This window comes from Hyperolius riggenbachi, chromosome 3 (genome assembly GCF_040937935.1).
Source record: "Hyperolius riggenbachi isolate aHypRig1 chromosome 3, aHypRig1.pri, whole genome shotgun sequence".
Taxonomy (NCBI): Eukaryota; Metazoa; Chordata; class Amphibia; order Anura; family Hyperoliidae; genus Hyperolius; species Hyperolius riggenbachi.
Genome location: NC_090648.1, coordinates 110,196,984 through 110,223,277, shown reverse-complemented (window position 1 = coordinate 110,223,277; position 26,294 = coordinate 110,196,984). Strand labels below are relative to the sequence as shown.

General features: G+C 45.7%; 1 protein-coding gene across 2 annotated transcripts in view; it reads right to left on the bottom strand.

The window, feature by feature from the left end:
- The window catches only part of OGDH (oxoglutarate dehydrogenase), a 110,380-nt gene that overhangs the window by 69,209 nt on the left and 14,877 nt on the right, over positions 1–26,294 (bottom strand). For both annotated transcript variants that reach the window (XM_068274769.1, XM_068274768.1), the window contains exons 2-3: positions 23,112–23,367; positions 2,038–2,226 (exon numbers count right to left, since the gene is read on the bottom strand). In XM_068274769.1, the coding sequence (XP_068130870.1) occupies positions 2,038–2,226; positions 23,112–23,333 (411 nt within the window). In that variant the 5' untranslated portion in view covers positions 23,334–23,367. The remainder of the gene's footprint in view (positions 1–2,037; positions 2,227–23,111; positions 23,368–26,294) is intronic.

Here is a 26,294-nt window from a genome sequence, read left to right as displayed (position 1 = left end):
GTACTTACATATGGGGCCCAGAATGTGGGTACCCCAAAAACTAAGTGCGCATGTGCTGGCCAGCATCAGGGTCAAGAGATGAAAGGTGTCGCCCGTCTCCTTCCCTGGCGACATTTAGTTTTCGGGGTACCCATATTCTGGGCCGCGTATGTAAGTGCTTATTTTATATGGGCTGATATTTTAAATCCCGGAGGAGGCGAGTTACAAACTCCGCTCTGCACATTCGTCCCGGCGGCTACCCCCACCCAGGCTCGGGATTACCGTTTCCAGCATGTTTTTTTTTTTTTTACCTCGAGCCTGGGTCGGGAATACCACCAAGGAGGTTAAGCTATGTATATAAACTGCCAAAAAGATCTTTAGTGTAAAATCATTTGAAAATGTCCTGAGAGCCAATGATGACAGCAGCTTTCAACAATGGCCTCAATACACTAAGCAGTTTAGACTAGTCTACTGATGGTTTGGCGTAATATTTAGACCTGTTTTTAGACCTGGTCTAACATTCAGTAATTACACAATTCACAAAGGCAAACAAGGAGTAACCACGCCCACTTTTTCTGACAGAGATTAGAGCAGCTGATTTCTTGTAGGTAAAGTAATTCTGTGAGGTATTTTAGATGTGCGGATGGAACCTTTTGAATTAATTATGCAGGCGTTTAATTGTATGCAGAGGAGAGCTCCTCAAAAGGAGCAGGATGTCAGTCATAGGTACTTGTTTGTGAATTGCATCTTTTGATAATTTCCACTTCTTTACCCAGCTAATTACCAAATAGTTTAGACCAGGTCTAACAACAGGTCTAAAACATTTAGTAATAGTGAATTCCTCGTTTTATGCAACTGACCAAACCATCAGCAGACTAAAAAACACCAGTAGACTAGTCTAAACTGCTTAATGAATTGAGGCCAATGCAGTAACTGTCTGGTTTATCACTGCCTGTCAACTGCCAGCCCAACAGCTCATTTGGATTGGCTTATTTAGTTGCAAATAAAGCAACTGAATTGTAATCAATTCCTAGCTGTTGGGCAACAGAACCATGCAGCCACCTCAGCCTAATGCTTGAAAACGAACCACTTTTGTCATTTGGTATTTTTACTCTACAGGGTATGCTAAGTAATAATTTCAAACTCTTTATATGTCAAGAGTGTAGTCCCACTTTAAACTAAACCCGAGAAAAGAAAAATAATATATACATAACTGGGGCTTCCTCCAGGCTGATCGCTCCCGCGCCGCCCTCCTCCGCCTGGATCGTCCGCAATTGGCCCCGTAAAGTCCTCTAGTCTGGAGCTTTATGTGCATGCGTGGCCTGGATTGCACCCCCATCACTGGGAGTATTGTGCGCCTGCGCAATACGACTGCGCAAACAAAGAATGCTCCTTCCAGCGTGAGTGCGTACGGCCAGATTGCGCCTACGCTGACTGGAGGATTTTCTGGGGCCAATTGCGGACGATCCCGGCAAGGGACCGATGAAGCTGAAGGGGGCTGGAGGAAGCCCGAGGTATGTAAATATATGTTTTTTAATCTTCAATCTCAGGTGCACTTTAAAGTTATAGTGTGCTATTGTGAAAAAGGGGAGTGCTGCCCCATAGCAGCCAACCAGTTTCCAAATGTTATTAATATAGTGCAGGTTGGAATAATATAGGAAGACTGTGAATAGCTGCTATGGACATCACGCTCCTTCATGTAAATGAGCACAGTGACAGGATATATCGGCCAAGGTAACCGCATGCAGGCACAATAGGAGTCACTCTCAGTACAGATGAATGGCTGGCACATACCAATATCCCCATGTCTGTGACCCTGCCAAGTATAAAGGCCTCTGCCAAGTCTTCCTGCAGCTGTCTGTTCCGAAGGTCAGAGAGCCTTTCACAGATTTCCAGTTGTCTTCTGACAAGTCAGTTACAAGAAAACTTGGAAAAAAAAGATGCCTTGCTGAGGGATCTTTAGTAGGTGTGTGTCACTATGCAGGATCATGTCATGTGATCATCCATAGAAATAAGGAAACACCAGAGAAGAAGCTGAAGAGGTGAAAGATGACATACCTGGTAGGCCCGGATGAGGGACTGCACAGCCAAGTGATCTTCCACTAGCTTATCTACATTTGGTTGGGCCTGAACTAGTGACTGTGCCTGGGTGAAGGTGGAAAGGCTGGTCCCCAGGGGTGGGGGGCTCTGGTAAGCGGTTCCCGGCGCAGCACCAGCATTCGCATTCCGGAAGAAGATGTCCCAAGACTGTAAGAGAGCAAAAATAAGAGTCAGTCTAGTACTGGAAAAAAAATATTCCACAAAATAAACCTTGTAAGCATTTTTCAATTAACCACTTAAGGACCAGGGGATTTTGGAATGATCGGTGCTGCGTGGGCTCTACAGCCCGCAGCACCGATCAGGTAAAAGGCAGGGCGATCAGACTTGCCCCCTTTTTTCCCCACTAGGGGGATGTCCTGCAGGGGGGGTCTGATCGCCGCCGGCTACTATTGATTTGCGGGGGGGGGGCTCCTCAAAGCCCCCCTCCGCAGCGCTTTCCGGGCTCCCCTGCTTTCCCTCCCTCTCCCTTCTACTGTGTGCGGCGCAGGACGGATATCCGTCCTGCGCCTGATAGAATAGGCTTCTGCCTATCAGATGCCAGCGATCCCCGGCCAATCAGAGGCCGGGGATCGCCGATCTACGTCACGGCGCTGCTGCGCAGCAGCGTCGTGTGATGTAAACAGCGGGGATTGCTTCCCCGCATGTTTACATTATGCGTGCGAGCCGCGATCGGCGGCTCGCACACTGTTCACGGAGGCAGTCTCCGTGAACTGGCATGGAAAGGCCGCTCGATCGAGCGGCCGTTTCCATGCTATACTACTAACGACCCGCCGACGCCTATGGGCGTTAGGCGTCGTTAAGTGGTTAAAACACACAAGGCACATGGTGAAATGGAATGGATGAAGGCTGCAATACACAAGGATACTAGATATCAACTATAAGAGCTGGTGACCACTGAACCACTGCATTCTTCATCTGACACCTGGTGGATAGGTGTCATTTTTTTCATTCCAGTGCCTTAAAGGACATCCAAGGTGAAAATAAACTGATGAGAAAAACAATTGTATCTATCCTCCTCCTAAAAAAATGACTTTTTTTTAGATATCCCACAGTTTTATTTTATATTTAAATATAGTTTTCAAGTTTTTACTGCTTCATTGTCTCTGCTCAATGACACCATCACTGAAGTATGCCAGAGCTCAAATCTATTAATTATTGACTATTTTTATCCCATTCCTGCTCTCAGAAGCCATTTACTGATAGGAAAGTGTTTTATGACTGTAATTACTTATCAGTGAGGGTTATTCTATAGTCTGACCCAGTCCAACCCGGTGCCAACTTTATGTTTAACTCTTTCAGGCAGAGAAAGAAGAAAAGGGACACTGCTTAGTTATCTGTGTGCTATGCATACACATGTGTATCTCAACATGTCACCTCGAATGTCTTTTAAGTCTTCTGCAGATTTACAGCGCTGATCATCTCATGGGGAAAGTAAAAGTTCTCTGCTCTACAAAACCTACAATCTATGCCCCTTTATAAATGGTATGTTTGGAACACAAGTCATGGGGCCACTTCTCACCCCTGCAAAAAAAGAATTTGCACAATCCTGCTTCAAATCTGAACGATTTGCATCTCTCATTGGCCATCCATAATGACAGGCTTTTGAAAGTTGTGGAATTCAGTAGAGGGAAACCAGTTAGGGAATAAAATGATGGGGGGATTAGTGGAGCGCAGTGTATCAGCATGCTGTCTACACACTGTCCGATGTACTTGTGTATCGCAGGCTGAGACATTTCTGAAATCAGCAATGCTGCAAGTGTTTAGGTCCTTGGGGAAAATTCACAGGTACTGCTATTGTCACTGTCTAAACCTCCTCCTCTCCACTATTCTTATGTGCTTTTCAGCCAAACGCAATATAAAGAACATCTTATCTCAATAATCACCCACAAGAGGTAGTCAGTGAGGTTCTGGGAGAGGGCTCCAGCTAGTCTTTCCTCCTGAGCACAGAGCCTAAAGGTCACATGATGGCTATTGAGCTGGGAAAGTAAGTCTCACTTTCCAGGCAGCATCATAAGGGCCCTCATGCAATTCACTTTTTCTCCTGAGTTTTTTCCTAGGTGAGATTTTCACACCTTGTTCAGTGTTCTCCCCAGAAATTTTTTTCCAGCCGGGTGACATGACATAGTTAGCCGGGTGGCATGAAAAAGTAGTCAGGTGGGGCAATATGAGAGAATGCTGGGATGGTGCTTCTGTGCGGAACTCTGCTTATGGCGTAGGAGGAGGTGAGCCGATGACAGCAGGGTGCTCACCAAAACCAGCCGGGTGGAGCACCCAGCTAAAAGAGCCTGGGGAAACCACTGTTATAAAATGTCTTTTAAACCACCAGCAAGCAAAAAAATACTTATTATTTTAATAGTACTTTTTTTCACCAATTTTTGGGTACTTTTTCAGTTGTAAAATGCTGAAAAGTTATTTTAAAGGGAAGGTCCAAGGAAAATAAAAAAAATGAGTTTCACTTACCTGGGGCTTCTACCAGCCCAATGCAGCCATCTTGTGCCCTCGTAGTCACTCACTGCTGCTCCAGTCCCCCTCTGGCAGCTTGCTGACCTCGGAGGTCGGTGGGCCGCATTGCATACATTTTTACGCATTCTCACTAGTGCAGGAACATTAACACATACATTTTTACACGATACTGGTTCAATGCGTACATTTTTACGCGTTGCACCACTCATTTTTTTATTTTGCTTGGACATTACCTTTAAAGAGAAGATGAAAATGATCTCCTAGGAGATAACTCAGGAGAAAAAGTTAATTGCATTTGGGCCAATATGTCGATGGATCTCTGGGTCATGTGACTGACTTTACCATAGGAAATAGCTCTGGGATGGCTGTATCAAATATGAAAATTGTGCTAATGTAGAAAAAGGATTATGCCAATAGTCTTTAGGCTACATTTCCACTTGTGTACTGCATCTGTCTGCCCCGTGCTGATAATAATTCGCATCCGAATATAGGGGATTCTGCAGCCTATTGACTTCAATAGGCTGTCATTCAGCTTCTGAATTTATGCAAGGGAAAACGGAGTGAAAAACATCTAGGAAGGGGAGCTCCGACTTGAATTTATCTCCAGCGATTTTACACCAACTCATGATTTTTTTTTTCCAGTAGTTGGCAACGTGTGAGGCAAAACAGAGCTGTTTACATGCGCTGGCCAGAAATGAAGCATGGATCTGTTGTTTACTTGATTGTATCTGAAAAACCTGTTTCTCTCCACTTTACAAATATTTCTCTGTATTTCTCTCCTTTATGTAAGAGATCAGGAGCCTCAGGCAAACACAAAGATATTTACCAAAGGAATGCAAGTGTGAGTGTCATTGGAGGGGACTCACGGAAGACACTGTGGCACAGCCTATAAGCATAAAGACATAAGATAAAGCCTTGTACAGTCCACAGAGGGTTTGTGCTGCCTTTGTGGAGAATCTTGTGTGCATCCTCCAATGTGCTGATGAGAGATCTGTGTGCCCACTGCTCTGCTCCTTAAAGAGAACCTAACCTGAGAAGGATATGGATTTTCCTTTTAAAATAATACCGGTTGCCTGACTCTCCAGCTGATCCTGTATCTCTAGTACTTTTAGCCACAGCCCCTCAACAAGCATGCAGATCAGGTGCTCTGACTGAAGTCAGACTAGATTAGCTGCATGCTTGTTTCAGGTGTGTGATTCAGCCACTACTACAGCCAAAGATCAGTAGGACTGCCAAGCAACTGGTATTGCATATCCCTCTAACTCTCCTGCTAGTTCCCTTTAACTCTCCTGCTCCGTAGTGTGCAGCACATTGACCCCTCAGTCCCCCACAATAGCCTCTAGGCTAGCAACACGTGTACAGAATCTATGGCTCAAACACACTGACAAGGGATGTTGCCCATCGGGGATCAGCACCCGATCCCCTTTGGATGACATTGCTAAGCCCTGCTGCACACAAGCGTGTCCCACCTGTGTAGCTCATCGTGATGTGATGCTGGGGGGTGGAGGAACGACAACCTCAGTGTTCTCCCAAGAAATCTTTTTTCAGCCAGGTGGCATGAAATAGTAGCCGGGTGGGGCGAGATGAGAGAATGCAGGGCCTGTGCTTCTGTAAGCAACTCTGGTGACAGTAAAGGAGGAGGTGAGCCGATGACAGCCGGGTGCTCACCAAAACTAGCCGGTAAAAAGAGCCTGGGGAGAACACTGAAACTGTGCATGTGTGATGTCACGCCGGGGGTGAGGGAGTGGCACGAACATTGGAATAGTCAGGGCGATCAGTGTCGCTGAGGTTGAGTAGATCCATCCGGTGGATCGCTAACGGGTCGTCGGGTGCCATACACATGCCTGATTGTTGTCTGAGGCGGTCGTTATCTCCCACCTCAGCTGACATAAGTCAGGAGTGTGAAATAAGTAAAGCAGAAATTTTAAATATGTTGACAGCAATGTAGCGCGCATGCGTGGAATGATGGGAATACTACAGGGAACCACAGGAATCCCAGTTATGTACTTCGTGTCCAGCAGGAAGTAAGTCACTGGGTGAGGGGCAGCGTTATGTATATGACCCTGTGGTGCGCACTGCCGTAGAATCATATGAATGGCGTTTTGTGCGTTTGCGGTGCGATAGGAACGAGGCACCGCACTGCAAACCCCCAGCCAGGTGTAAAACCAGCCTATAAAGTCAATATAGTCCTTGATTTATACACAGAATTGTCAGCCAGACCATAAAAAAGGATCTGAATAGGAAATGCTCTGCTATGAAGTAGGCTGCAATCTGATAAATACTTTGAGGCCTACCCCCTTACTGGACTGTTTTCACCAATTGGTGACTTTTTTTGTCTTTTCAGCAGAATGCCGTGTCTTTAGCAGGACTGTGTGTGCGGATGAGCTGCCCGTCAGCAGAAATCACCATTTCCTGCTCTGTTTGGGAACACACCGTTCCAGCATAGTTATGAAGTAACCTCCCTGGGCAGCCTTTACAAGGAGTGACAAAATAACCAACGTGACTAGCTTGCTTTATTACAGGCGGATAAAACTGTACATATTTCCAGACAAAAGGAAAATTAATACCATAAGCTCTTTTGTAAACAGCGCAATCTTAACTGACTGATCACCAAGGAAACCAGTATAACATCTACTGTAAACAAAAATACATGAGAAATATGCAATTAGGAACCATGCTTATTTTACCACCGATGCACGCCACTGAATTCCGCATTATACTATATTATATGATCATTATATTGTAATATCTTTGGGTAGAATTTGAACTTATTGCGTACAGTTTCAGCACACGCTTTTTGCACAAGATCTGTACATAAGGAGTCTATATGAAATAACAACGTCATGGTACAAGAACCCTTTCATTAATCCTAGGCCTATAGGCCTGGTTCACACATAAATCTGCACATTTCTGGTCCAGTCCAGTACTGCCCTGCCAGTTTTCTATCAGTTTTACCTGACTAGACTGGAAAAGTACACCTTTTATGTGTGAACATATTTTCACATGCAAAACGCGTGTGATGCCCAAGGAAAATGCAGAGGTGTACCTACACTCCTTCACACTACACAAAGCATGTATGAATGAGATATGGTGTAATCTTTTCCCCATGCACAGCATGCGTGTAACATTGTATTGCGGACTTTGGCAGTTACAATACAACTAACATAAAACTGATAAAACATCCACAGACGTGTTAGAACACATGACACAAATGCACAGCTGTACTGTCAACAGTAACATGAAAGTCAATGTGTACCGTCACAACTGTCATGCACTGCACAGTGTGAATGACCCCTTGGGCCTAGAATCCACTAGCTGTACGTCACTAAGGCATTTCTAAGCGATTTGGAGAGATCTTAAAGAGCCGATCCGCTGCGATGGTCGTTATCGCTGTGCGCCGTTAAGGAATGTTTGCGTGATCGCGTGCCTGTACCCACATCGCAAGATCATGGAAACAACTGCTCAAAAAAAGAAAATCGCTGGGGAAATAGTCAGGTGGGTACGGATCTTCAACAGGACTGACAATCTATTGTACTTCTGAAAAGGTTTTTTTCTGCCCTGTTGCTGAACCTCCAGGCCACTGTGCTGGATACCATTCACAATAAGCCCCACTGAAACCTATAGGGCTCAGGATGGCAGCCACAGCTGGAAAAACAAGGAATACGAATTCATGCAAATGCAGACAGGTTAGCCCTTCAATAATGCCAAAACTCAGAGTACAATGTCATGTTAAAGACCAGAGGGCAACTGAAGAGTGATGCACCCCACCCAGAGTCCAGTCTATTTTAAGAATACTGCTAAGTCACAAGAAAGCATGAGGGAGGAACTAGGACGTGAAAGACATACCAGGATTGTAATTACAGTCAGTGTAATCACCAGCGATTACATGTCTTAGCCAGCTCACACCAAGGAACAAACAATAATACTAAACAGAGGACCAATATGGGCAAGACAAAGTGCTCGGCTGAGGAACTCAAAGGGTTATATAAGTACTTTCGCTTCAGCATTGCTTGCTAGTGTTTCCAAGTGACATTAAGGCTCTGGGGACAGTGTGTCCTGTGACGATGACGACGAGGTGCCGCTACCACGTGAATTTCTGTGTGGCCCCCTCCTTTATTTTTCCATCATGACAGTTAACCCTCCGGAGCTCCAGGTATAATGTAATTCACACGACAAGGAACTAAGGCAGGTTCCCGGTACCTGTAGCTTCTCTTCTGATCAAATCATTTATACAGTTTATGGTGGGAATACACAGTAAGTTTTCGCCGCTCGATTAAGCAATTTAGATGGCTCGATTGATAATTTCCGAGATGTCCGATCAACCACCCGATCGTTTCCGCACTCGATTCCACACGGGGGACAATGGAAAAAGATAAGGAAAACGGGCAGAAGACAAGAGAATCGCCCACGGAATCAACCAGGCAGCAGAATCGAGCTGCGTAAAACGTACCGTGTATTCCCAGCATTAGTAAATATTTTCTTGAAACACCTGAGTAAAATAAAATCAGTTTCTGTAATGTCTAGTGCACACCATACAATTTTCTGTTATATTTTTCTGTAAGTTTTTCTGGTTAAAGGTACATACACACGTCAGATTTTTCCAAACGATCGGTCGTTTGGACATCAAATCGGGCGTGTGTACAGTCGGTCGTTCAGCTGATAAGACTGGATTTGAACAATCTGCCAAGCGGATCCGTCAAAACCTGTCTTATCAGCTGAACGACCGACCATACACACGCCCGATTTGACATCCAAAGGACCGGTCGTTTGGAAAAATACGTGTGTACGAGCCTTAAAGGTGCGTACACACGCACTACCAAATGCAACGACGGGTCCGCTGGACCCTCCCGCTGGGCAGTCTTTAGCCGACAGTATGCGCTATCAGCAGACTGATAAGGCTGTTTCTGAGCGATCTGTTTAGGTCCGTACACATGCCGGACTGAAGGCAACGACGGGTCCGTCGTCACCTCCCGCTGGGTGGTCGTTCCAACGACAGTCCGGCGTGTGTACGCACTGTCGGCGGACTGATACGGCTGTTTCTGAGCGATCCACCCGTCGTTGCCTCCAGTCCGGCGTGTGTACGGACCTTTTAGAAACAGCCTTATCAGTCCGCCGACAGCGCGTACACTTGTATACTGTCGGCTAAAGACCACCCAGCGGGAGGGTTTGGCGAACCTGTCGTTGCATTTGGTAGTTCGTGTGTACGCACCTTTAGATTATTTTCTGTAGAGACTGGTCATTATCTCTGTTGCATTGTCTTCTGGTTATCTCCTGATGAGTAGAACAATGCCTAATTGCTCGGCAGATAGATCGTAAGATAGATACATTTCCAACTTGTTGGAAATTATCTATCTGGCAGGTAAATCTAACAGAAAATCAAATGCTGGGAATACACGGGTCGATTTTGCCACTCGATTCCGCGCCCGATTCTCTTATCTTCCATTTGTTTTTCTTATCTTTTCCCATTGTTCTCCATGCAGAATCGAGCGCAGAAACAATTGGGCGGGAGATCGGACATGTTGGAAATTATCTATGGAGCTATCTAAGGCTCAGATTCTTACTATGTATTCCCAGCATAACAGAAAATTGTATGGTGTGTACTTAGCATAAGTTACAACACCTACCAATACATATTGATCCACATCAAGGAATGGACTCCACGAGACCCACAAGACCCCTGATGGTGTCCTGTGGTATTTGAAAATAGACTTTAGCATAAGATCCTTTAAAGAGGAGCGGTCAGCCATACTATCTCAGCAAAAAAAAAAACATGTTTTGCAATGTCCACGTTTTGATTTTAGTGATTTTTCTACAGTGCATCCAGCTTCTGTGGTCTTAGCATTGTGTAATATACTGAAGCTGATCCAACATGCCTGCGACATAGTGAGAGCACTTGCCTATAGACACGTAGGCTCTTGTACTCATATGCCAGGCACAGGTGCAGAAGTCTTGTGATATGTGTCATTCCCTGCTCTGGAAGCCTTTCCTGAAATGTTACACAGATCTGCCAGCAATAAGGCACAGAAATGGTCAAAGCATGCTCTATCCTCTGGCAAAACGCTTTCTTTTAGTATATGATATTGTGGGGAAGGTTTTGGTCTACCCCACCATGGGAAAATCACATCAAAACTGAGAAAAGTGAAAAAAAAAAATCACAAATATCAAAGAAAATAAAAACAGAACAAAAGAACTCCAAGAGTTGACAAACCTTTCACTGGAGCCCCCTGCTCACCCTTCTCCCTCTCCTAAGGTTCCAACTAAAAAATGTTGAGGCTGAAGCTTCAATTAAAGCAGACAGGTTAAAAAAATGGAGTAAAAATTAAATCCAATTACTTTAAGGACAACCAGCAAATCATGTGTTTATGCTCCTACGCCCAAATCCATCCATTACAATGACAACCCTACGTGTGCAAAGAAAGGTACGGTACTGCTGTGTCTGAAACAACTCCATATGATTTATTTGACACAGAGTTCCACACAGCTGAGAGATGAAATTACACTTGTGATTACTTAAAGATGAGGGAGAATTGGACAGGCTCCTCTCTCTAAAAACACACAGGGCACATTTTTCTCTGTTCTCCTGTGCTAGAGTTCAGGTCTACTTTAACAGATTGTGCATGTGAAACAATAAGTGGTCACACACCCAGGGCTGTTGAGTCGGAGTTGGAGTCGGGGCAATTTTGGGCACCCGGAGTTGGAGTCGGAGACGTTGATTTCATAAACGGAGGATTCGGGAGTCGGAGTCGGCTAATTTTTTTACACAATCCACATCCCTGTTAAAGAGACTCCGTAACAAAAATTGCATCCTGTTTTTTATCATCCTACAAGTTCCAAAAGCTATTCTAATGTGTTCTGGCTTACTGCAGCACTTTCTACTATCACAGTCTCTGTAATAAATCAATGTATCTTTCCCCTGTCAGACTTGTCAGCCTGTGTCTGGAACGCTGCCAAGTTCTTCAGTGTTGTGGTTCTGCTATGAACTCCCCCTTCCAGGCCCCTCTATGCACACTGCCTGTGTGAGTATGTGTATAGTATGTGTATAGATTAGGGCAGCGTCTCTCTGCTCTCTTATCTTTTACAAGCTGGATAAATCGTCCTCTGAGCTGGCTGGGCTTTCACATACTGAAGAATTACAGACAAGGGCAAAGCTGTTTGCAGGAAGAAACTTGAACTTCAGTGCATGAGAACAGGGGGAAAGAAACACACAAATGATCTCTTGAGATTCAAAAGGAAGGCTGTATACAGCCTGCTTGTGTATGGATGTATTTTCTATGTGTGGACATACAGTACATCAACCTACTTCCTGTTTTGGTGGCCATTTTGTTTGTTTATAAACAAACTTTTAAAACTGTTTTTAACCACTTTTAATGCGGCGAGGAGCGGCGAAATTGTGACAGAGGGTAATAGGAGATGTCCCCTAACGCACTGGTATGTTTACTTTTGTGCAATTTTAACAATACAGATTCTCTTTAAGTGATAGACCAAGGAGTTGGAGTCGAGGAGTCGGAGCCATTTTGGGGACCCGGAGTCGTGATTTCATAAACTGAGGAGTCGGAGTTGGAAGATTTTTGTACCGACTCCACAGCCCTGCACACACAGAGTGTCAGTGCCCACGGGTGTAAAGGGGTGCGCAAGCCTCTGCACCCACAAACACTGACACTCAGGATGTGACCACTTATTGTTTCAAATAAATCACTTTCCTTCTTTGCACACGTATTGTGATACCTCCAGCTACATGGCATTGAGCACGCATAGGCACAATGAACATGGCCGCTCTGCACATATACAGCCTCTGCCACAAGCTTGAGTGCCCGCCACTATAGTGTCCCTTTATGGCAAGGACAACCATACTCTACATTTCTAAAATACAGCATCAGTTCAGATGTCCTGCATGGCATTCCTGACTACACAGTTTATCATCCATCAGTTGAGACACTACTTGTTAGTTCATTGTGGTGCCAGTGGCAGGGAGCTTCCCACTCATCCTCCCCTTCACTCTCCCTGTACAGATGCTGCTCAGCAGTAGCAGCATAGCTTTGCGGCTACCATGACAACAGGAAATCGCCTCTGATGTGTGATAAAAGTGCACCAAAAAGGGGAGTTAAAAATAAAAGTAATAAAATGAAAAAGTAGTGACAGCATACACCTTTTCTCAATTTACATTTCCACCTTCAAGGTGGAGGGATCAGTCTTCCCTAGTTCTGGCATCAAAGATACGTTTCCCTGCTTTATAAATAGCAACAGGTTACTATCAAACAGCAGCTGCAGAGGGAAATGGTGATGGAGACTCTTTTCTCCTATTTATCACCTCAGGAGGGGCTGAAGTTACTGACACAACTGAAATCTACGGCAGGTTTGATGCTGATCTGGCTGGCAGGGCGTAGATTTCAACTCACCACCGCTGTGTGCATCCACTGTTTTGGTCGCTCCCGCCGATCTCTCTCTGCCCTCTCCCGATGCAGCTCACTCGCCCTGCCAGTCTCTATGACTGCAGAGCCCTGTGAACCGATCAGGAGCCGATTTCATTGGCTCCTGGCCGTGTCTATCAATGTAAGCAACTCCCATTGGCTTACATTGATAGACACAGTCAGGAGCCAATGAAAGCAGCTTTTGACTGGCCCACAAGAAGTCTGCCGTCATAGAGGTTGGCCCAGGTTCCCGATGTGCGGAGATTCGTCAGAATTCTGCATTTTCTTTACCAGCGGTCTCTAGTCCTTAAGAGGACAGAGAGACCGCCGGTACTTAAGTGGTTAATCTGTCAATCACTTTTATAAATGGACCCATAGTCTCCTACAACTCATCGCTTTTATGACAGTTTCCTCAAGATGTTATAAATCTTATTTATTAAGTGCCTAACTGAATAGCAGCCCATGTTTACCTCCTTGCCAATCGAATCAGCAGCTGTGCCCTGTGACAATTCTCTCGATTTATTCAGCTAGTGCTGGAAGAACTTTGCACATGCAGACATCGGTAGGCATGGCCATTTCCGCATCTATTAAAGCCATGTACACATGCTAGATGGTCCTTGGGCGAGGCAGCTGGTCGGTGCCTCCTCCGCTGAGAATCTAGCATGTGTACAATGGACAGCGATCATTTCGGCATTGTTTTCTTACTTCGCCTGCTTCATTGGTCCTCCTCCCCCTCCATAGCAACAGAAAGTGCCACTAGCTTGGAGGCCATTGAGGCATCTGTACAGTCTTGGCACCCGCACTACTCCCCAAGGTATAAGTGCCAATCCCTGCTGAGCGACAGTCCTCGTACATGAGTAGAAGGGACACAGAGGCATGTTCCCTGGTTTATGCGCCACTCTCTCACCCCCCCTCGCTATGAACCCCAAAAAGCAGACATGGAGCATGTCGGCAATCTCGAAAGGGAAGGGGCGTCCCCTGCAAAACTCTTGCTGGGGGCATTCTTAAAGTGGATCCGAGATAAACTTTTACTCATTGCATATTTGTGTTCTTATCATATAGAAGTTTATAGTGCATTCCTCAAGCCAAATACTTTTTTTGTTTTGTTTTAATACTCTAATTCCCTATAAACTAAACAAGCCTCAACCACAGCTTGTCCAGAGAGCCTTGGCACTCTCAGCCTTAGTAGCAAGGGCTTATGGGAGCTCAGTCTGGGCAGGAGGAGGAAGAGGTTACTAGCCAGAGATTTCAGAGGCAGAGGGGAGGAGGGAGTAGGAGAAGGGAGTGAAGTTTTCACAGGTTGAGGGCTGGAGATACAGATCAGCTTGCCTGTGTGTAATGTGACAAACAGAACATGGCTACCCTCATTGTATCACAGGAATAAATAATTATAAACTGTTGAAGCTGTTTGCAGCTAGATTTGCTGAGTAAACTTTAGATAAGATGTATAGACAAGTTACTTGTTATAGTTAGTTTTTCATCTTGGATCCGCATTAAAGCCCCTTACCCAGCTCTAATAGAGCAGCTTTCACATATGCCTCCCTGCACTCTGCTCTGTGATAAGACACACACAGAGCAGAGCTTGCAGCGTTCTTGACCCTAGGGGTCACAGAAAGTGAAAATGAGTGATTGCTGGTCACAGTAGCGGTGGGGATTGTGGCTACCAGATCCGGCTAGCCCCCACCCCAAATCAGGTAGCATGTTTTTTGTTTGTTTTTTACCAAGTTGCCCACCTCGGATTCCCTTTAAGGTGTTGTGGTCAAAAACCTCCATAAACCTGTTCCTCCAGTTTAATAGCTTTCTCTTATGTGGCATATATAAATAACGGAACATGCCCACTGGTACGTCTAATTAGCCCACCCATGTGGTTGTGGTCAGTGCATCCTTAATAGACATCTTTATTTTGCGTTGTTTGCCAAATATAACTGAATGTAGACAGGACATGGTGTTCCTATCCACATGTATTCCGCTACATTCAGCCAAAAGTTAATTTTCTATTAACTATGGACACACCAGTCAGTGTTCACTGAACTTGAAAAGCACCGGCAAGAGGTCTGATCCTGCTGCACTGATTGCAACCTAAAGCTGACTAATGACAGGCATAGAACTTGTGTTCACAAATCCTCTCAGACATGAGATGTGAGGGACACATTTAGATAAGGAGCAACAATGCTGCATAATAGCCGTATGGCAGAGGATGGGGAGCAAAGCCTCATACACACGCTCAACAAAAGTCTTTTACACAACGATTGTTTGCAGACACGTCTGATTTTTCTAAACGACCGGTAGTTCAGACGTCAAGTCAGACGTGTGTACAAACGATTGTTCCGCCGATGAGACTGGTTTTGGCCAATCCGTCAAGCGGATCCTTCAAAACCAGTCTTATTAGCAGAACGATTGTTTGTACACACGTCTGACTTGACTTCCAAATGACCGGTTATTTGGAAAAATCAGACGTGTGTTTGTACCTTAAGGGCTCTTTTCCACTATGAAATGCGATCGTGATCGTAATCGCGTTTTAATTTCCACCATGCGATTGTGATTGAGCTACTATACTCAGTCTAGTAGAGCTCAATCGCATCCAAAACACAGCAGGACGACGATTGTGTTTGGACAAAAATCGCATCGCAATCGGACCGCACTAATGGAAATTGCTGCTGCCGTTTCCTTTAGTTTAATGTATCTTGCGATTTGCGAGAAGAATCAAATCGCAGGGTAGTGGAAAAAGGCCCTAAGGCACGGCTCCCACTTGTACCGGATCAGCGGTAGCAGTGTAGTGTCCGCTCAGATGGTCCGGCTGTAGCCCGGGGCAGATGTGCTACCTACATAGGATATGGGAAATGCATCCGCCAGTCGGGGATTATCGTGCACTGCACAGAAGTGCAGTCCACTTACCGCAACATTTCACGGATACATTGCCGAATGATAAGTGTGAACGGCTCCTATATATAAAACAGGAGCTGTTCACTGTTCGTTTAGCAATGATTGGAGAACGGACAAAAGGTGGCCATACACTGGTCAACGTGGCCATCAGACAGATCATTACCTGATCAGAAGAATTTTGCTGATTAATTCCCTCCACACACTACTCAGAATGCAACCTATTGAAAACCTGTGTGAACTAATTGGGAATCATCTGCAGCATCGATTTCTAGCAGATTTGATCAAATGATTGAATCGTCCAGATATTGATGCACAAGATTAAGTGTAAGGCCACTCTATTTAGTTGGGACCTCAGGCTGTGAGATCCTTTGAGGGACAAGTTGCTTGTACTCTGAAAAGTGCTGTGGAAAATTTAAGAGCTTTATAAACGCATAATCATAATGATGATGATAATAGCAGTAAAAGCTACAGAAACCACACAGTTAATGCTTGCCTGCTAAAACCTAGTGACCCAACCCTCTTACAAATGGCTTTTCCTGTTCAGACTGGATCTCTGCCAGTAACAGATGACGTGCTAATTATTCCAACAAGAGCTGGCCTGTGTACAGTGACTTCTAAACCTCTGTACAGACAAGGCCAATGGGAAGACTTCCAGCCACAAAACACTAGTGAATCCAATGAAGGACGCATGCAGAAAAACTAAGAACAAAGACAATACTATTATTTATACACTTAGCAAGTTAGCAGAACCACCACAACCAATCAGAAATCAGCTCAAGCAAAATAAAAAGGATTTTCTGAATCAGGATGACCTGGTTTCTTTTTTTTAGACTGCGAAATCTGAACTGAGGGGAATATGGAAGCAGTGGGTTTTACCCGCCAAAAATGGGAACTTCCTGGCTGTCCTGCTAATATCTCTGCTTCAACAGTTTCAGTCATCTTGCCACAAGCATGCAGAGACAGGAAACGGCATCTGCACACTTGTCTTGGGCCGTGACAGAAAAAATATTAATACTGGAGGAATGATACAGTTACTAGCATTTTATAACAGGGAGTAAGGCAAAGGCTCTCACCATATTCTCACACCATGTTACTTTTGCTTTGTTTTAATGGTAACACCTCTGCAAGGCGCAACGGGTGGTACGGTTAATTACTCGCCCGTAATTTATTAATTACAGAAACTCCGCCCCCTTCTCAGCAAAGCTGCCCTGGTTTAAGCTAACCTGAACTGCAAATTAAAAGTCAAAATAAACATAGACACGTCATACTTGCCTCCCCTGTAGTCTACTCATCAATCTCCTGCATCCTGTTTGCCCACAGTGATTCATGGAATTTTCCATCCGCCATTTTGAAAATGGCCATTACGCCATAACCCCTGTCCTGGTGGGCACACTGTTAAATGTAATATCACCCGCTTGAGCCATAGGGAAACATGGACATGACCTTGCTTATCAGTTGTCCTTTCAGTTATAACTGACAGCAACTGATATATTTCAGTTCTGACAAAATCTTGGCAGAACTGTAAGAAATCATAAGAAGAAAATGGTGAGCTTCTGAGAGGAACTGACGGCGAGGTAAGTATGTAATATTCATGTGCAGGTACATTGTGTTTATTTTAAATCATTTTTCTCGCTCCAGGTTCACTTTACATCTTCTGAAGCTCTGTGGCCACTCCCACCTGCTGTTTTTTTTAGCTCTTTGCCCCAGAAATGAATACAATGTATTTGCTCATTAAAAGCGCTCAGGAAATTGCTTTTCAAAGCGCTTTTTCAAGTGCTATATTCCTATCCTTGTATTGAATCACAAACGCTCTGATATTGGTGCAGGAGCCACGTTTGCAATTGGATAGAAAGCTCATCGGTCATGTGAGAACACTCACATAGAGAAACATTGCAGAAGTGCTTTTAAGGCTATTTTTAAAATTGTCAGCGCTTTAAAGAAAAAAAACCCGAAAATGCTCTTTATCTCGCTTCAGACCTCATAGATAGCAGGGGCACGTGTGCCCCTGCTAAACCGCCGCTATCCCGCGGCTTAAAGGGATACTGTAGGGGGTCGGGGGAAAATGAGTTGAAGTTACCCGGGGCTTCTAATGGTTCCCCGCAGGCATCCTGTGCCCGCGCAGCCACTCACCAATGCTCCGGCCCGCCTCTGGTTCACTTCTGGAATTTCAGACTTTAAAGTCTGAAAACCACCACGCCTGCATTGCCGTGTCCTCACTTCCCCTGATGTCACCAGGAGCGCACGGCGCAGGCACAGACCATACTGGGCCTGCGCAGTACGCTCCTGGTGCCATCAGCGGGAGTGAGGACACGGCAATGCAGGCGCAGTGGTTTTCAGACTTTAAAGTCTGAAATTCCAGAAGTGAACGGGAGGCGGGGCCGGAGCATTGAGGAGTGGCTGCGCGGGCACAGGATGTCTGCAGGGGACCATTAGAAGCCCCGGGTAACTTCAACTCATTTTCCCCTGACCCCCCTACAGTATTCCTTTAACGGGGGTCCCTTCACCCCCAAATCCCCCTCGATACAGCCGGGGAGCGCTTCCTGGTTGGGGCAGGGCTAACCGCCGCAGCCCTGCCCCACGCGCGTCTGTCAGTGCGTATCTCCGCCATTCCCCCGCCCCTCTCAGTCTTCCTCCACTGAGAGGGGCGGGGGAGAGGCGGCGATGCGCTGCTGATAGACGCGACTAGAGGCAGGGCTGCAGCCGTTAGCCCTGCCTCCAGGAACGACCAAGTCTGCAACCAAGTGTCGCAGTGGGGGGTTTGGGGGTGAAGGGACCCCCATTTAGCTGCGCTATAGCGGCGGTTTAGCAGGGGCACACTTGCCCCTGCTAACTATGAGCTCTGAAGCGAGATTTATTCTCGCTTCAGAGTCTCTTTAAGGCTCATACACACATCAGACCATAGTCTTTTGAAAATGAAAGATCACAGACCGATCTTACCACCCTTCATGTAGTATGAGAGCCATACCTACACAGTCTTTTCTATGGAGCTGAACTCTCCATCAGACAGAAATCTTTGCAAGATGCTGCACACAAAGATGCTGTACAGACACAAAAGATCAGTATCTGCCAAAGATCTGTTCCTGCCAAAGATCCGTTCCTGCAAAATGCATTCATAGTCTATGAGGTCTGCAGATCATCATACACACCCTGTTTAACATTCATCTGCAGATCAGATCCACCAGGATGGATTTTCAGATCTGTAGAGGATTGCCTGATCTGCAGATGAATGTCAGTTAAACAAGGTGTGTATGATGATCTGCAGATCTCATAGACTATCATTGCAATTTGCAGGAATGGATTTTTGGCAGGAACAGATCTTTTGCAGATACTGATCTTTTGTGTCTGTACAGCATCTTTGTGTGCAGCATCTTGCAAAGATTTCTGTCTGATGGGGAGTCAGTGTTCTCCCCAGAAATTTTTTCCAGCCGGGTGGCATGAAATAGAAGCCGGGTGGCATGAAAAAGTAGCCGCGTGGGGCGAGATGAGAATGCAGGACCAGTGCATCTGTGAGCAACTCTGCTTACAGCATAGGAGGAGGTGAGCCGATGACAGCCAGGTGGTAACCAAAACTAGCCGGGTGGAGCACCCGGCTAAAAGACCCTGGGGAGTTCAGCTCCATAGAATAGACTGTGTAGGTATGGCTCTCATACTACATGGAAGAGGATAAAATTGGTCTGTGATCTTTCATTTTCAAAAGACTATGGTCTGATGTGTGTATGTGGCCTTAGTGTGAACAAGCCCAGGGAACCAGAGAGGAACGGTGATAAAAAAAAAAAAACAACAAGCTTTTATACATACCTGGGGCTTCTTCCAGCCCCATAAGCCTGGATCGCTCCCACGCCGCCTTCCTCCGCTTCCGGTATCAGCGGTACCAGGTCCCGTCACTTCCGGCGGACGCGGCCAATTGTCCGCATCACAGGGGCTCCCTCCATACCCGTACGCATGAGGCTGCGCAGTAAGCAGCCTCATGCGTACGTATTTGGAGGGAGCCCCGTGTGATGCGGACAATTGGCCACGTCTGCCGGCCGACTCGCGGCAACGACGGGACCCGGTGCCGGCGGATCCAGGCAGCAGAGGACGGCGGCGTGGGAGCGATCCGTGCGTATGGGGCTGGAGGAAGCCCCAGGTATGTATACCAGCTTTCCCCCCAACGTTCTCTGGTTCCCTTTAATCCCAGTTTCCACTAGGTTCAAAATTGTGCATCTTTTTCAGCCCAATAGGACTTCCTTCTCTGTAAAAATTGCTCCAAAATAAAATAAAAAAACATTGTGAATACGCATGTAAAAATTGCAGAAATGCGTATGTGAATCTGCATGAGAATTTTGCATCTGAAAATTTACATGCGATTCTAGTGGAAACTTAGCCTCAAAAAACCCGTTGGCAGACCGTTGGCATTACCCTTTACAAGTACAGCCATGTGAGTGATTGTTGCCGAGTTCTAGCTCGTGTGAACCAGTCTGCAGATGTGAAGTACAAGAGGACCTTCATGAGACGATAAAGAATACTATAGATAAACCTGCAATGCTGACATAGGTCACAATGCTGAGCTGCAACCTTTGGCTTTCAGCGATTGTGTTCCAGGCAGCAGAGAAAGGCCATTAGCCTGTGTATCCAGCATTCTAACCTCTGTACAAAAGCAACACCTTGCCCTATCAGATGGACACGCAGCAGGGAAAATATCACACCGGCTGCCCTTCATAATTGTAATTACAGCAATATTCTACAGGACACAGCCACATCCCAATCTCATTACCATTCACAAGAAGATAAGGAGGTGAAAAGACTCATAGACATACTGACATATCCTTTTTCTGAGATTTGTAAAGAAGAAACGCTGACAGAGCCAATGTATTATTATTATTATTGATTTATAAAGCGCAGTGTTCTCCCCAGGCTCTTTTAGCCGGGTGCTCCACCCGGCTAGTTTTGGTGACCACCCGGCTGTCATCGGCTCACCTTCTCCTTTGCTGTATGCAGAGAAGCGCCGGCCCTGCATTCCGTTATCACGCCCCACCCGGCTACTTTTTCATGCCACCCGGCTACTTTTTCATGCCACCCGGCTGAAAAAAAAATTCTGGGGAGAACACTGAAGCGGTAATATAATGTATGACAGAATTCCTTCCTTCTTCGCTGTCTATTTCATTGAGACACAATTCCTCCAGACATACAACTCTGACCACAAGACAGGAAAGCAACTGTATACAACGGTGCCTGTAGCAACACAATTACAAGGCTACTCACTTCTCTATCTCCATCTCAGGCCATTCCTCTACTGAGATCCCAACCATTCTAAACTAGTAAAGATGCCCACTAAAGATACATCTTCTCACCAAAAGCGGGTAAACAGAGTGACTATACTTTGAGGTCTGGTTCACACTACAAGAACTTTTTAAACTCCAAGGGCTCTATTCATAAAAGGTTACCGCAAATTTTCCGCTCAAAACAGCGGACTTTCCCGACCATTTAGCAAAATGGGCATTCAAAAAAACTGTTCCCGCATGAAAATCTACAATCCCCCAGCAGAGCGAGAAATTTCCGCCTTCTCCAGTGTTTTTCTAGATTTATCTAGAAAAAAGTAACAAAATGGCCATTCATAAAGTTTAGAGGAAGCGGTATGTGGACAGGAAATACCGCTTCCTCTGATTTTGCGGATTACATACAAGTGAATGGGACAGACCTCCCAGAGAGAGCAGCGCACGGAGGGACTCTGCCAGCTGAAGTGTTTCCGCATGCCTTCCGACAGCTTACCGCCAGCTTTCAGCGGGAGATCTCCGCACTTGCGTCGCAGCTGGCAACATTTTTTTGAATGACCACCCAGAAGTGTAAAATACCGCTGCGGTATTTTACCTCCACGAGTATTTACGCCACAAGTTTTTTATGAATAGAGCCCCAAGTGATTTTGAATAGCTCCTGCTAATGCAATGCTATGGGGGATTTTTACAAAATCACATCACTCCAGTGCGAACACACACATAGGATAACATTAGCAAGAGCTTTTAAAATCACAAGCGCTTAGAAAAAGCTCTTGTAGTGTGAACAAGCCCTGAATGGAAACTTTAGTAGTCCCTCATATTACACAGAAGTGGTAAGATTGTATCATCCACCTCTTTCCAGAGCCTGTGAGACTGTACAACACTGGGACACAGTATAAAACAATATATACCCATAGAGCAGAAATAAATAAATACGGAATTCAGCCAGTCTGTCTGGTCCAAGAGCCATCAAGAAATTATTAATAAAATCATTTATCAAAAAAACTAAAACAAACAGATGCTTAGTTGTGATATTTCAATGTAAGGGTTGATTCATAACTCATAATCATATCTCTTCGTATACATTTTCATATTATTTGTACAAAACCTTTATGCCTGGTACACACACAGAGATTTCCAGGCAGATTTACTGCCAGATCGATTATTTCCAACATGTCCATAGAAGTGAACGAAAAATCAGTCGGAAATCAGATCGGACATGTTGGAAATAATCCATCTGGCAGTAAATCTACCAGAAAATCTCATTGTGTGTATCAGGCATAAGGCTGGTTTTACAGTTGAGGTTTGCGACATCGCACCACAGATATGAGACTTCATATGACCCTACACCACTGTACGGTGACAGGCTAGTGACATATACATAGCACTGCCCCCCAGCTAGTTACATATGCAAGGCACCGCCCCCAGCTAGTGACATGCATAGCACCGCCCCCCAGCTAGTTACATTTGCAAGGCACCGTCCCCCAGCTAGTGACATGCATAGCACCGCCCCCCAGCTAGTGACATATGCATAGCACAGCCTCCCAGCTAGTGACATATGCATAGCACCGCCCCCGCGGCTAGGGACGTACTCCCTGCTGGGCGGGAAGTACTTTACTGGGATTCCCCTCCGTTTCGAGCATGTGCGCCACAATGCACCACACTCCTATCATGCCCACTAAAGAAATTTCTGTTGTTGACATCTGCAGAAGTAACTTTCTGGAATAAAGATTCTATAGAAACTGGTCTGCATGAGGACAATAAAATAAAACGAGCATCCACTGATAGAATCCTGAGATGATGCAATTTGCCTTGTTTGTATCCATTGGGATCTTCAGTTGAAGCGGAACACAGGAAATAAACAACAACGTAATGAAAGCTTTGGCATCCGATGTCCGGCCAGTCTTCATCCGGCTCTCTTCCTTCTCCCATAACATTCCATTCAGAGAATGCCGATATCGGCCCAGTGAGCTGATCTGAACGTGTACCCAGAAAACACTGGCAGGACCGCCTTCCTCTTCCTTACCTTATGGACGCTCTTGGGGTTTTCCAGCCATGCGTAATACATTTCCTCCACATAATTCGAACTAGTCCCACTGAGAAAAGGCTCTGCGGCCACAGGTGTGCTCAGACACCTGATTTGCTGAAACGTCCTTGGGGCCACAGGCTGACTGTGTGAAAGTGACCGAACAGTCTGAGAGGCCGTCAGTGGCCTAAGCTTAGCGGCACAAGTCCTTAAGTGAAACATGTTTCTGTCTGTGTGGGAGACCAATTACCAGAACCTGCAAGGGAAAAAGAAGGCAAACAAATTAATTAAGAGAAGCCATTAGAGCTGAAATTAACTGAAAGCGTTAAGAAAAAGACCTCGTGATTCATGCACTTGTGGCACTGTAAGAACAATGGGCAGTAGTTACAGTTACAGTTGTCACTGTCTATCAGTAAAACCTTTTCTTTTGCTGTGCAGCCAGTCCAGGGATATGTCACACACAGTTATGTCTTGAGGAAGCCTGAGCTGCATTCTTCTGTACTGTAAACACCAGCCTCCCTCTCTAATTTCAGCAGCCTCTGCAGCTACCCACACTGCCAGCCTACCACATGCTGCACCTACCTACACTGCCAGCCTACCGCGTGCTGCAGCTACCTACACTGCCAGCCTACCGCATGCTGCACCTACCTACACTGCAAGCCTACCACGTGCTGCACCTAAGTACACTGCCAGCCTACCACGTGCTGCATCTACCTACACTGCCAGCCTACCACATGCTGCACCTACCTACACTGCCAGCCTACCACATGCTGCACCTACCTACACTGCTAGCCTACTGCATGCTGCAGCTACCTACACTGCAAGCCTACCACGTGCTGCACCTACCTACACTGCCAGCCTACCACGTGCTGCACCTACCTACACTGCCAGCCTACCACGTGCTGCAGCTACCTACACTGCCAGCCTACCACGTGCTGCAGCTACCTACACTGCAAGCCTACCGCGTGCTGCACCTAACTACACTGCCAGCCTACCGCGTGCTGCACCTACCTACATTGCTAGCCTACCACGTGCTGCACCTACCTACACTGCAAGCCTACCACGTGCTGCACATAACTACACTGCCAGCCTACCACGTGCTGCACCTACCTACACTGCCAGCCTACCACGTGCTGCACCTACCTACACTGCAAGCCTACCGCGTGGCAAATGGGAAGACATTATTAACAGATACAACTGAAAATTAGGCACGAACTTGAATAATACTCACTCATAATACCCTGTTGTGCGGCGGGATAGCGGCGATTTAGCAGGGGCACACATGCCCCTGCTGAATATAAGAGAAGAAGCGAGTTTTTTACTCGCTTCAGTGTCTCTTTAAAACTGGGGAAATGTATAGGGGGGCCACTTAACACCAGGGAAATGTATCGGGCAGTGATCTGCAAACTTGGCTCTCCAGCGGTTAAGGCACTACAAGTCCCACAAAGCATTTGTCTTTATGAATCATGACTGTGGCTGTCACACTCCTGCAATGCATTGTGGGACTTATAGTTCCTTAATAGCTGGCGAGCCAAGTTAGGTTAATGTGTGTTTCTTTCATGAGCAAACTTTTGCATACACATAACTTAAGTGTCACTAGATGCAGTCTGTGAAATGCAACACCACAATGCCATCTAGAGCTGACCCTGCTTGGGTAATAGAGACCAGCCATGCATCATCTGCTTTCTACCTCTCCTCCACATCTGTACCAGAATAACTGTGCAGCCAGACAGATGGTTACTAGATCCACAATTTACATTCTTTACCAACTACAATATACAATGACTGCAAAAGCAAATTGTGACTGGTTCTATTTCATGTTAGGATAATTAACATGCAATAGAACATTGGCAACTGTTTAGCAAACTATATAAGGACTACAGTTGCTTCATGTTTGCCTAAAGCTATGATTCAGCCAGTTGTGTGGCACAGATGACATGAGGTTACCAGCAGTGCTGTGGAGTCGGAGTCATTTTGGGTACTTGGAGTCAGAGTTGGAGTCGGAGGTTTCATAAACTGAGGAGTCGGATGATCTTTGTACGAGATCCATAGCCCTGGGAAGTATTAGACTAAGGAGTCGGAGCCATTTTGAAGTATCTGGAGTCGGAGGTTTCAAGAAACCGAGGAGTCGGAGTCGGAGGTTTCAAGAAACCGAGGAGTCGGAGGTTTCAAGAAACCGAGGAGGTCGGAGTCGGAGGTTTCAAGAAACCGAGGAGTCGGAGTCGGAGGTTTCAAGAAACCGAGGAGTCGGAGTTGGAGGTTTCAAGAAACCGAGGAGTCGGAGTTGGAGGTTTCAAGAAACCGAGGAGTCGGAGTTGGAGGTTTCAAGAAACCGAGGAGTCGAATGATTTTTGTACCAACTCCACAGCCCTGGTTACCAAGATATACTGTACCTGCAATTCCAGTCACAGCGACAAGAGTGTGCACAACACTTACTACAAGAGCAACAGGAGTCCGCAATTAGTACTCCAGCAGAAATGGCCACTGGCAATTGAGCTTATATACATGCTGTATTCTCAGTGAAGTTTCAAATAGCAAGCAAACGTTAAAGGACAAATGTTAAGAGAAAAATATGAAGGCTGCCATACTTATTTGCTTTTAAGCAATACTAGTTGCCTGGCTACCTTGTTGATGATCTGCGTCTGATACTTTTAGCCATAGGCCCTGAAAAAGCATGCAGCAGATCAGGTGTTTCTGACATTATTGTCAAATCTGACTAGATTAGCTGCATGCTTGTTTCTGGTGTCATTCAAACACTATGAGGCTGTGGAGTTGGAGTCAAAGCAATTTTGGGTACCTGGAGTTGGCAGTCAGTGGTTTCATAAACTGAGGAGTCGGGAGTTGGAGTCAGATGATTTTTGTACCAAATCCACAGCCCTGGCAAGTATTAGACTAAGGAGTCGGAGTCATTTTGGGTACCTGGAGTCAGAGTTGGAGGTTTTCATAAACTGAGTCGTCGGATGATATTTGCATCGACTCCACAGCCCTAAACACTACTGCAGCCAAATATATCAGCAGGGCTGCCAGGCAACAGGTATTGTTTTAAAAGGAAATAAATAGGGCAGCCTTCATATCCTTCTTGCTTCAGTTGTCCTTTCAAGGTGGACATACACAGATCAATATTTTCAATGATATTACTTAGATCAAATCTTTCAGCGATCTATTGTAGTCAACATAACTAAT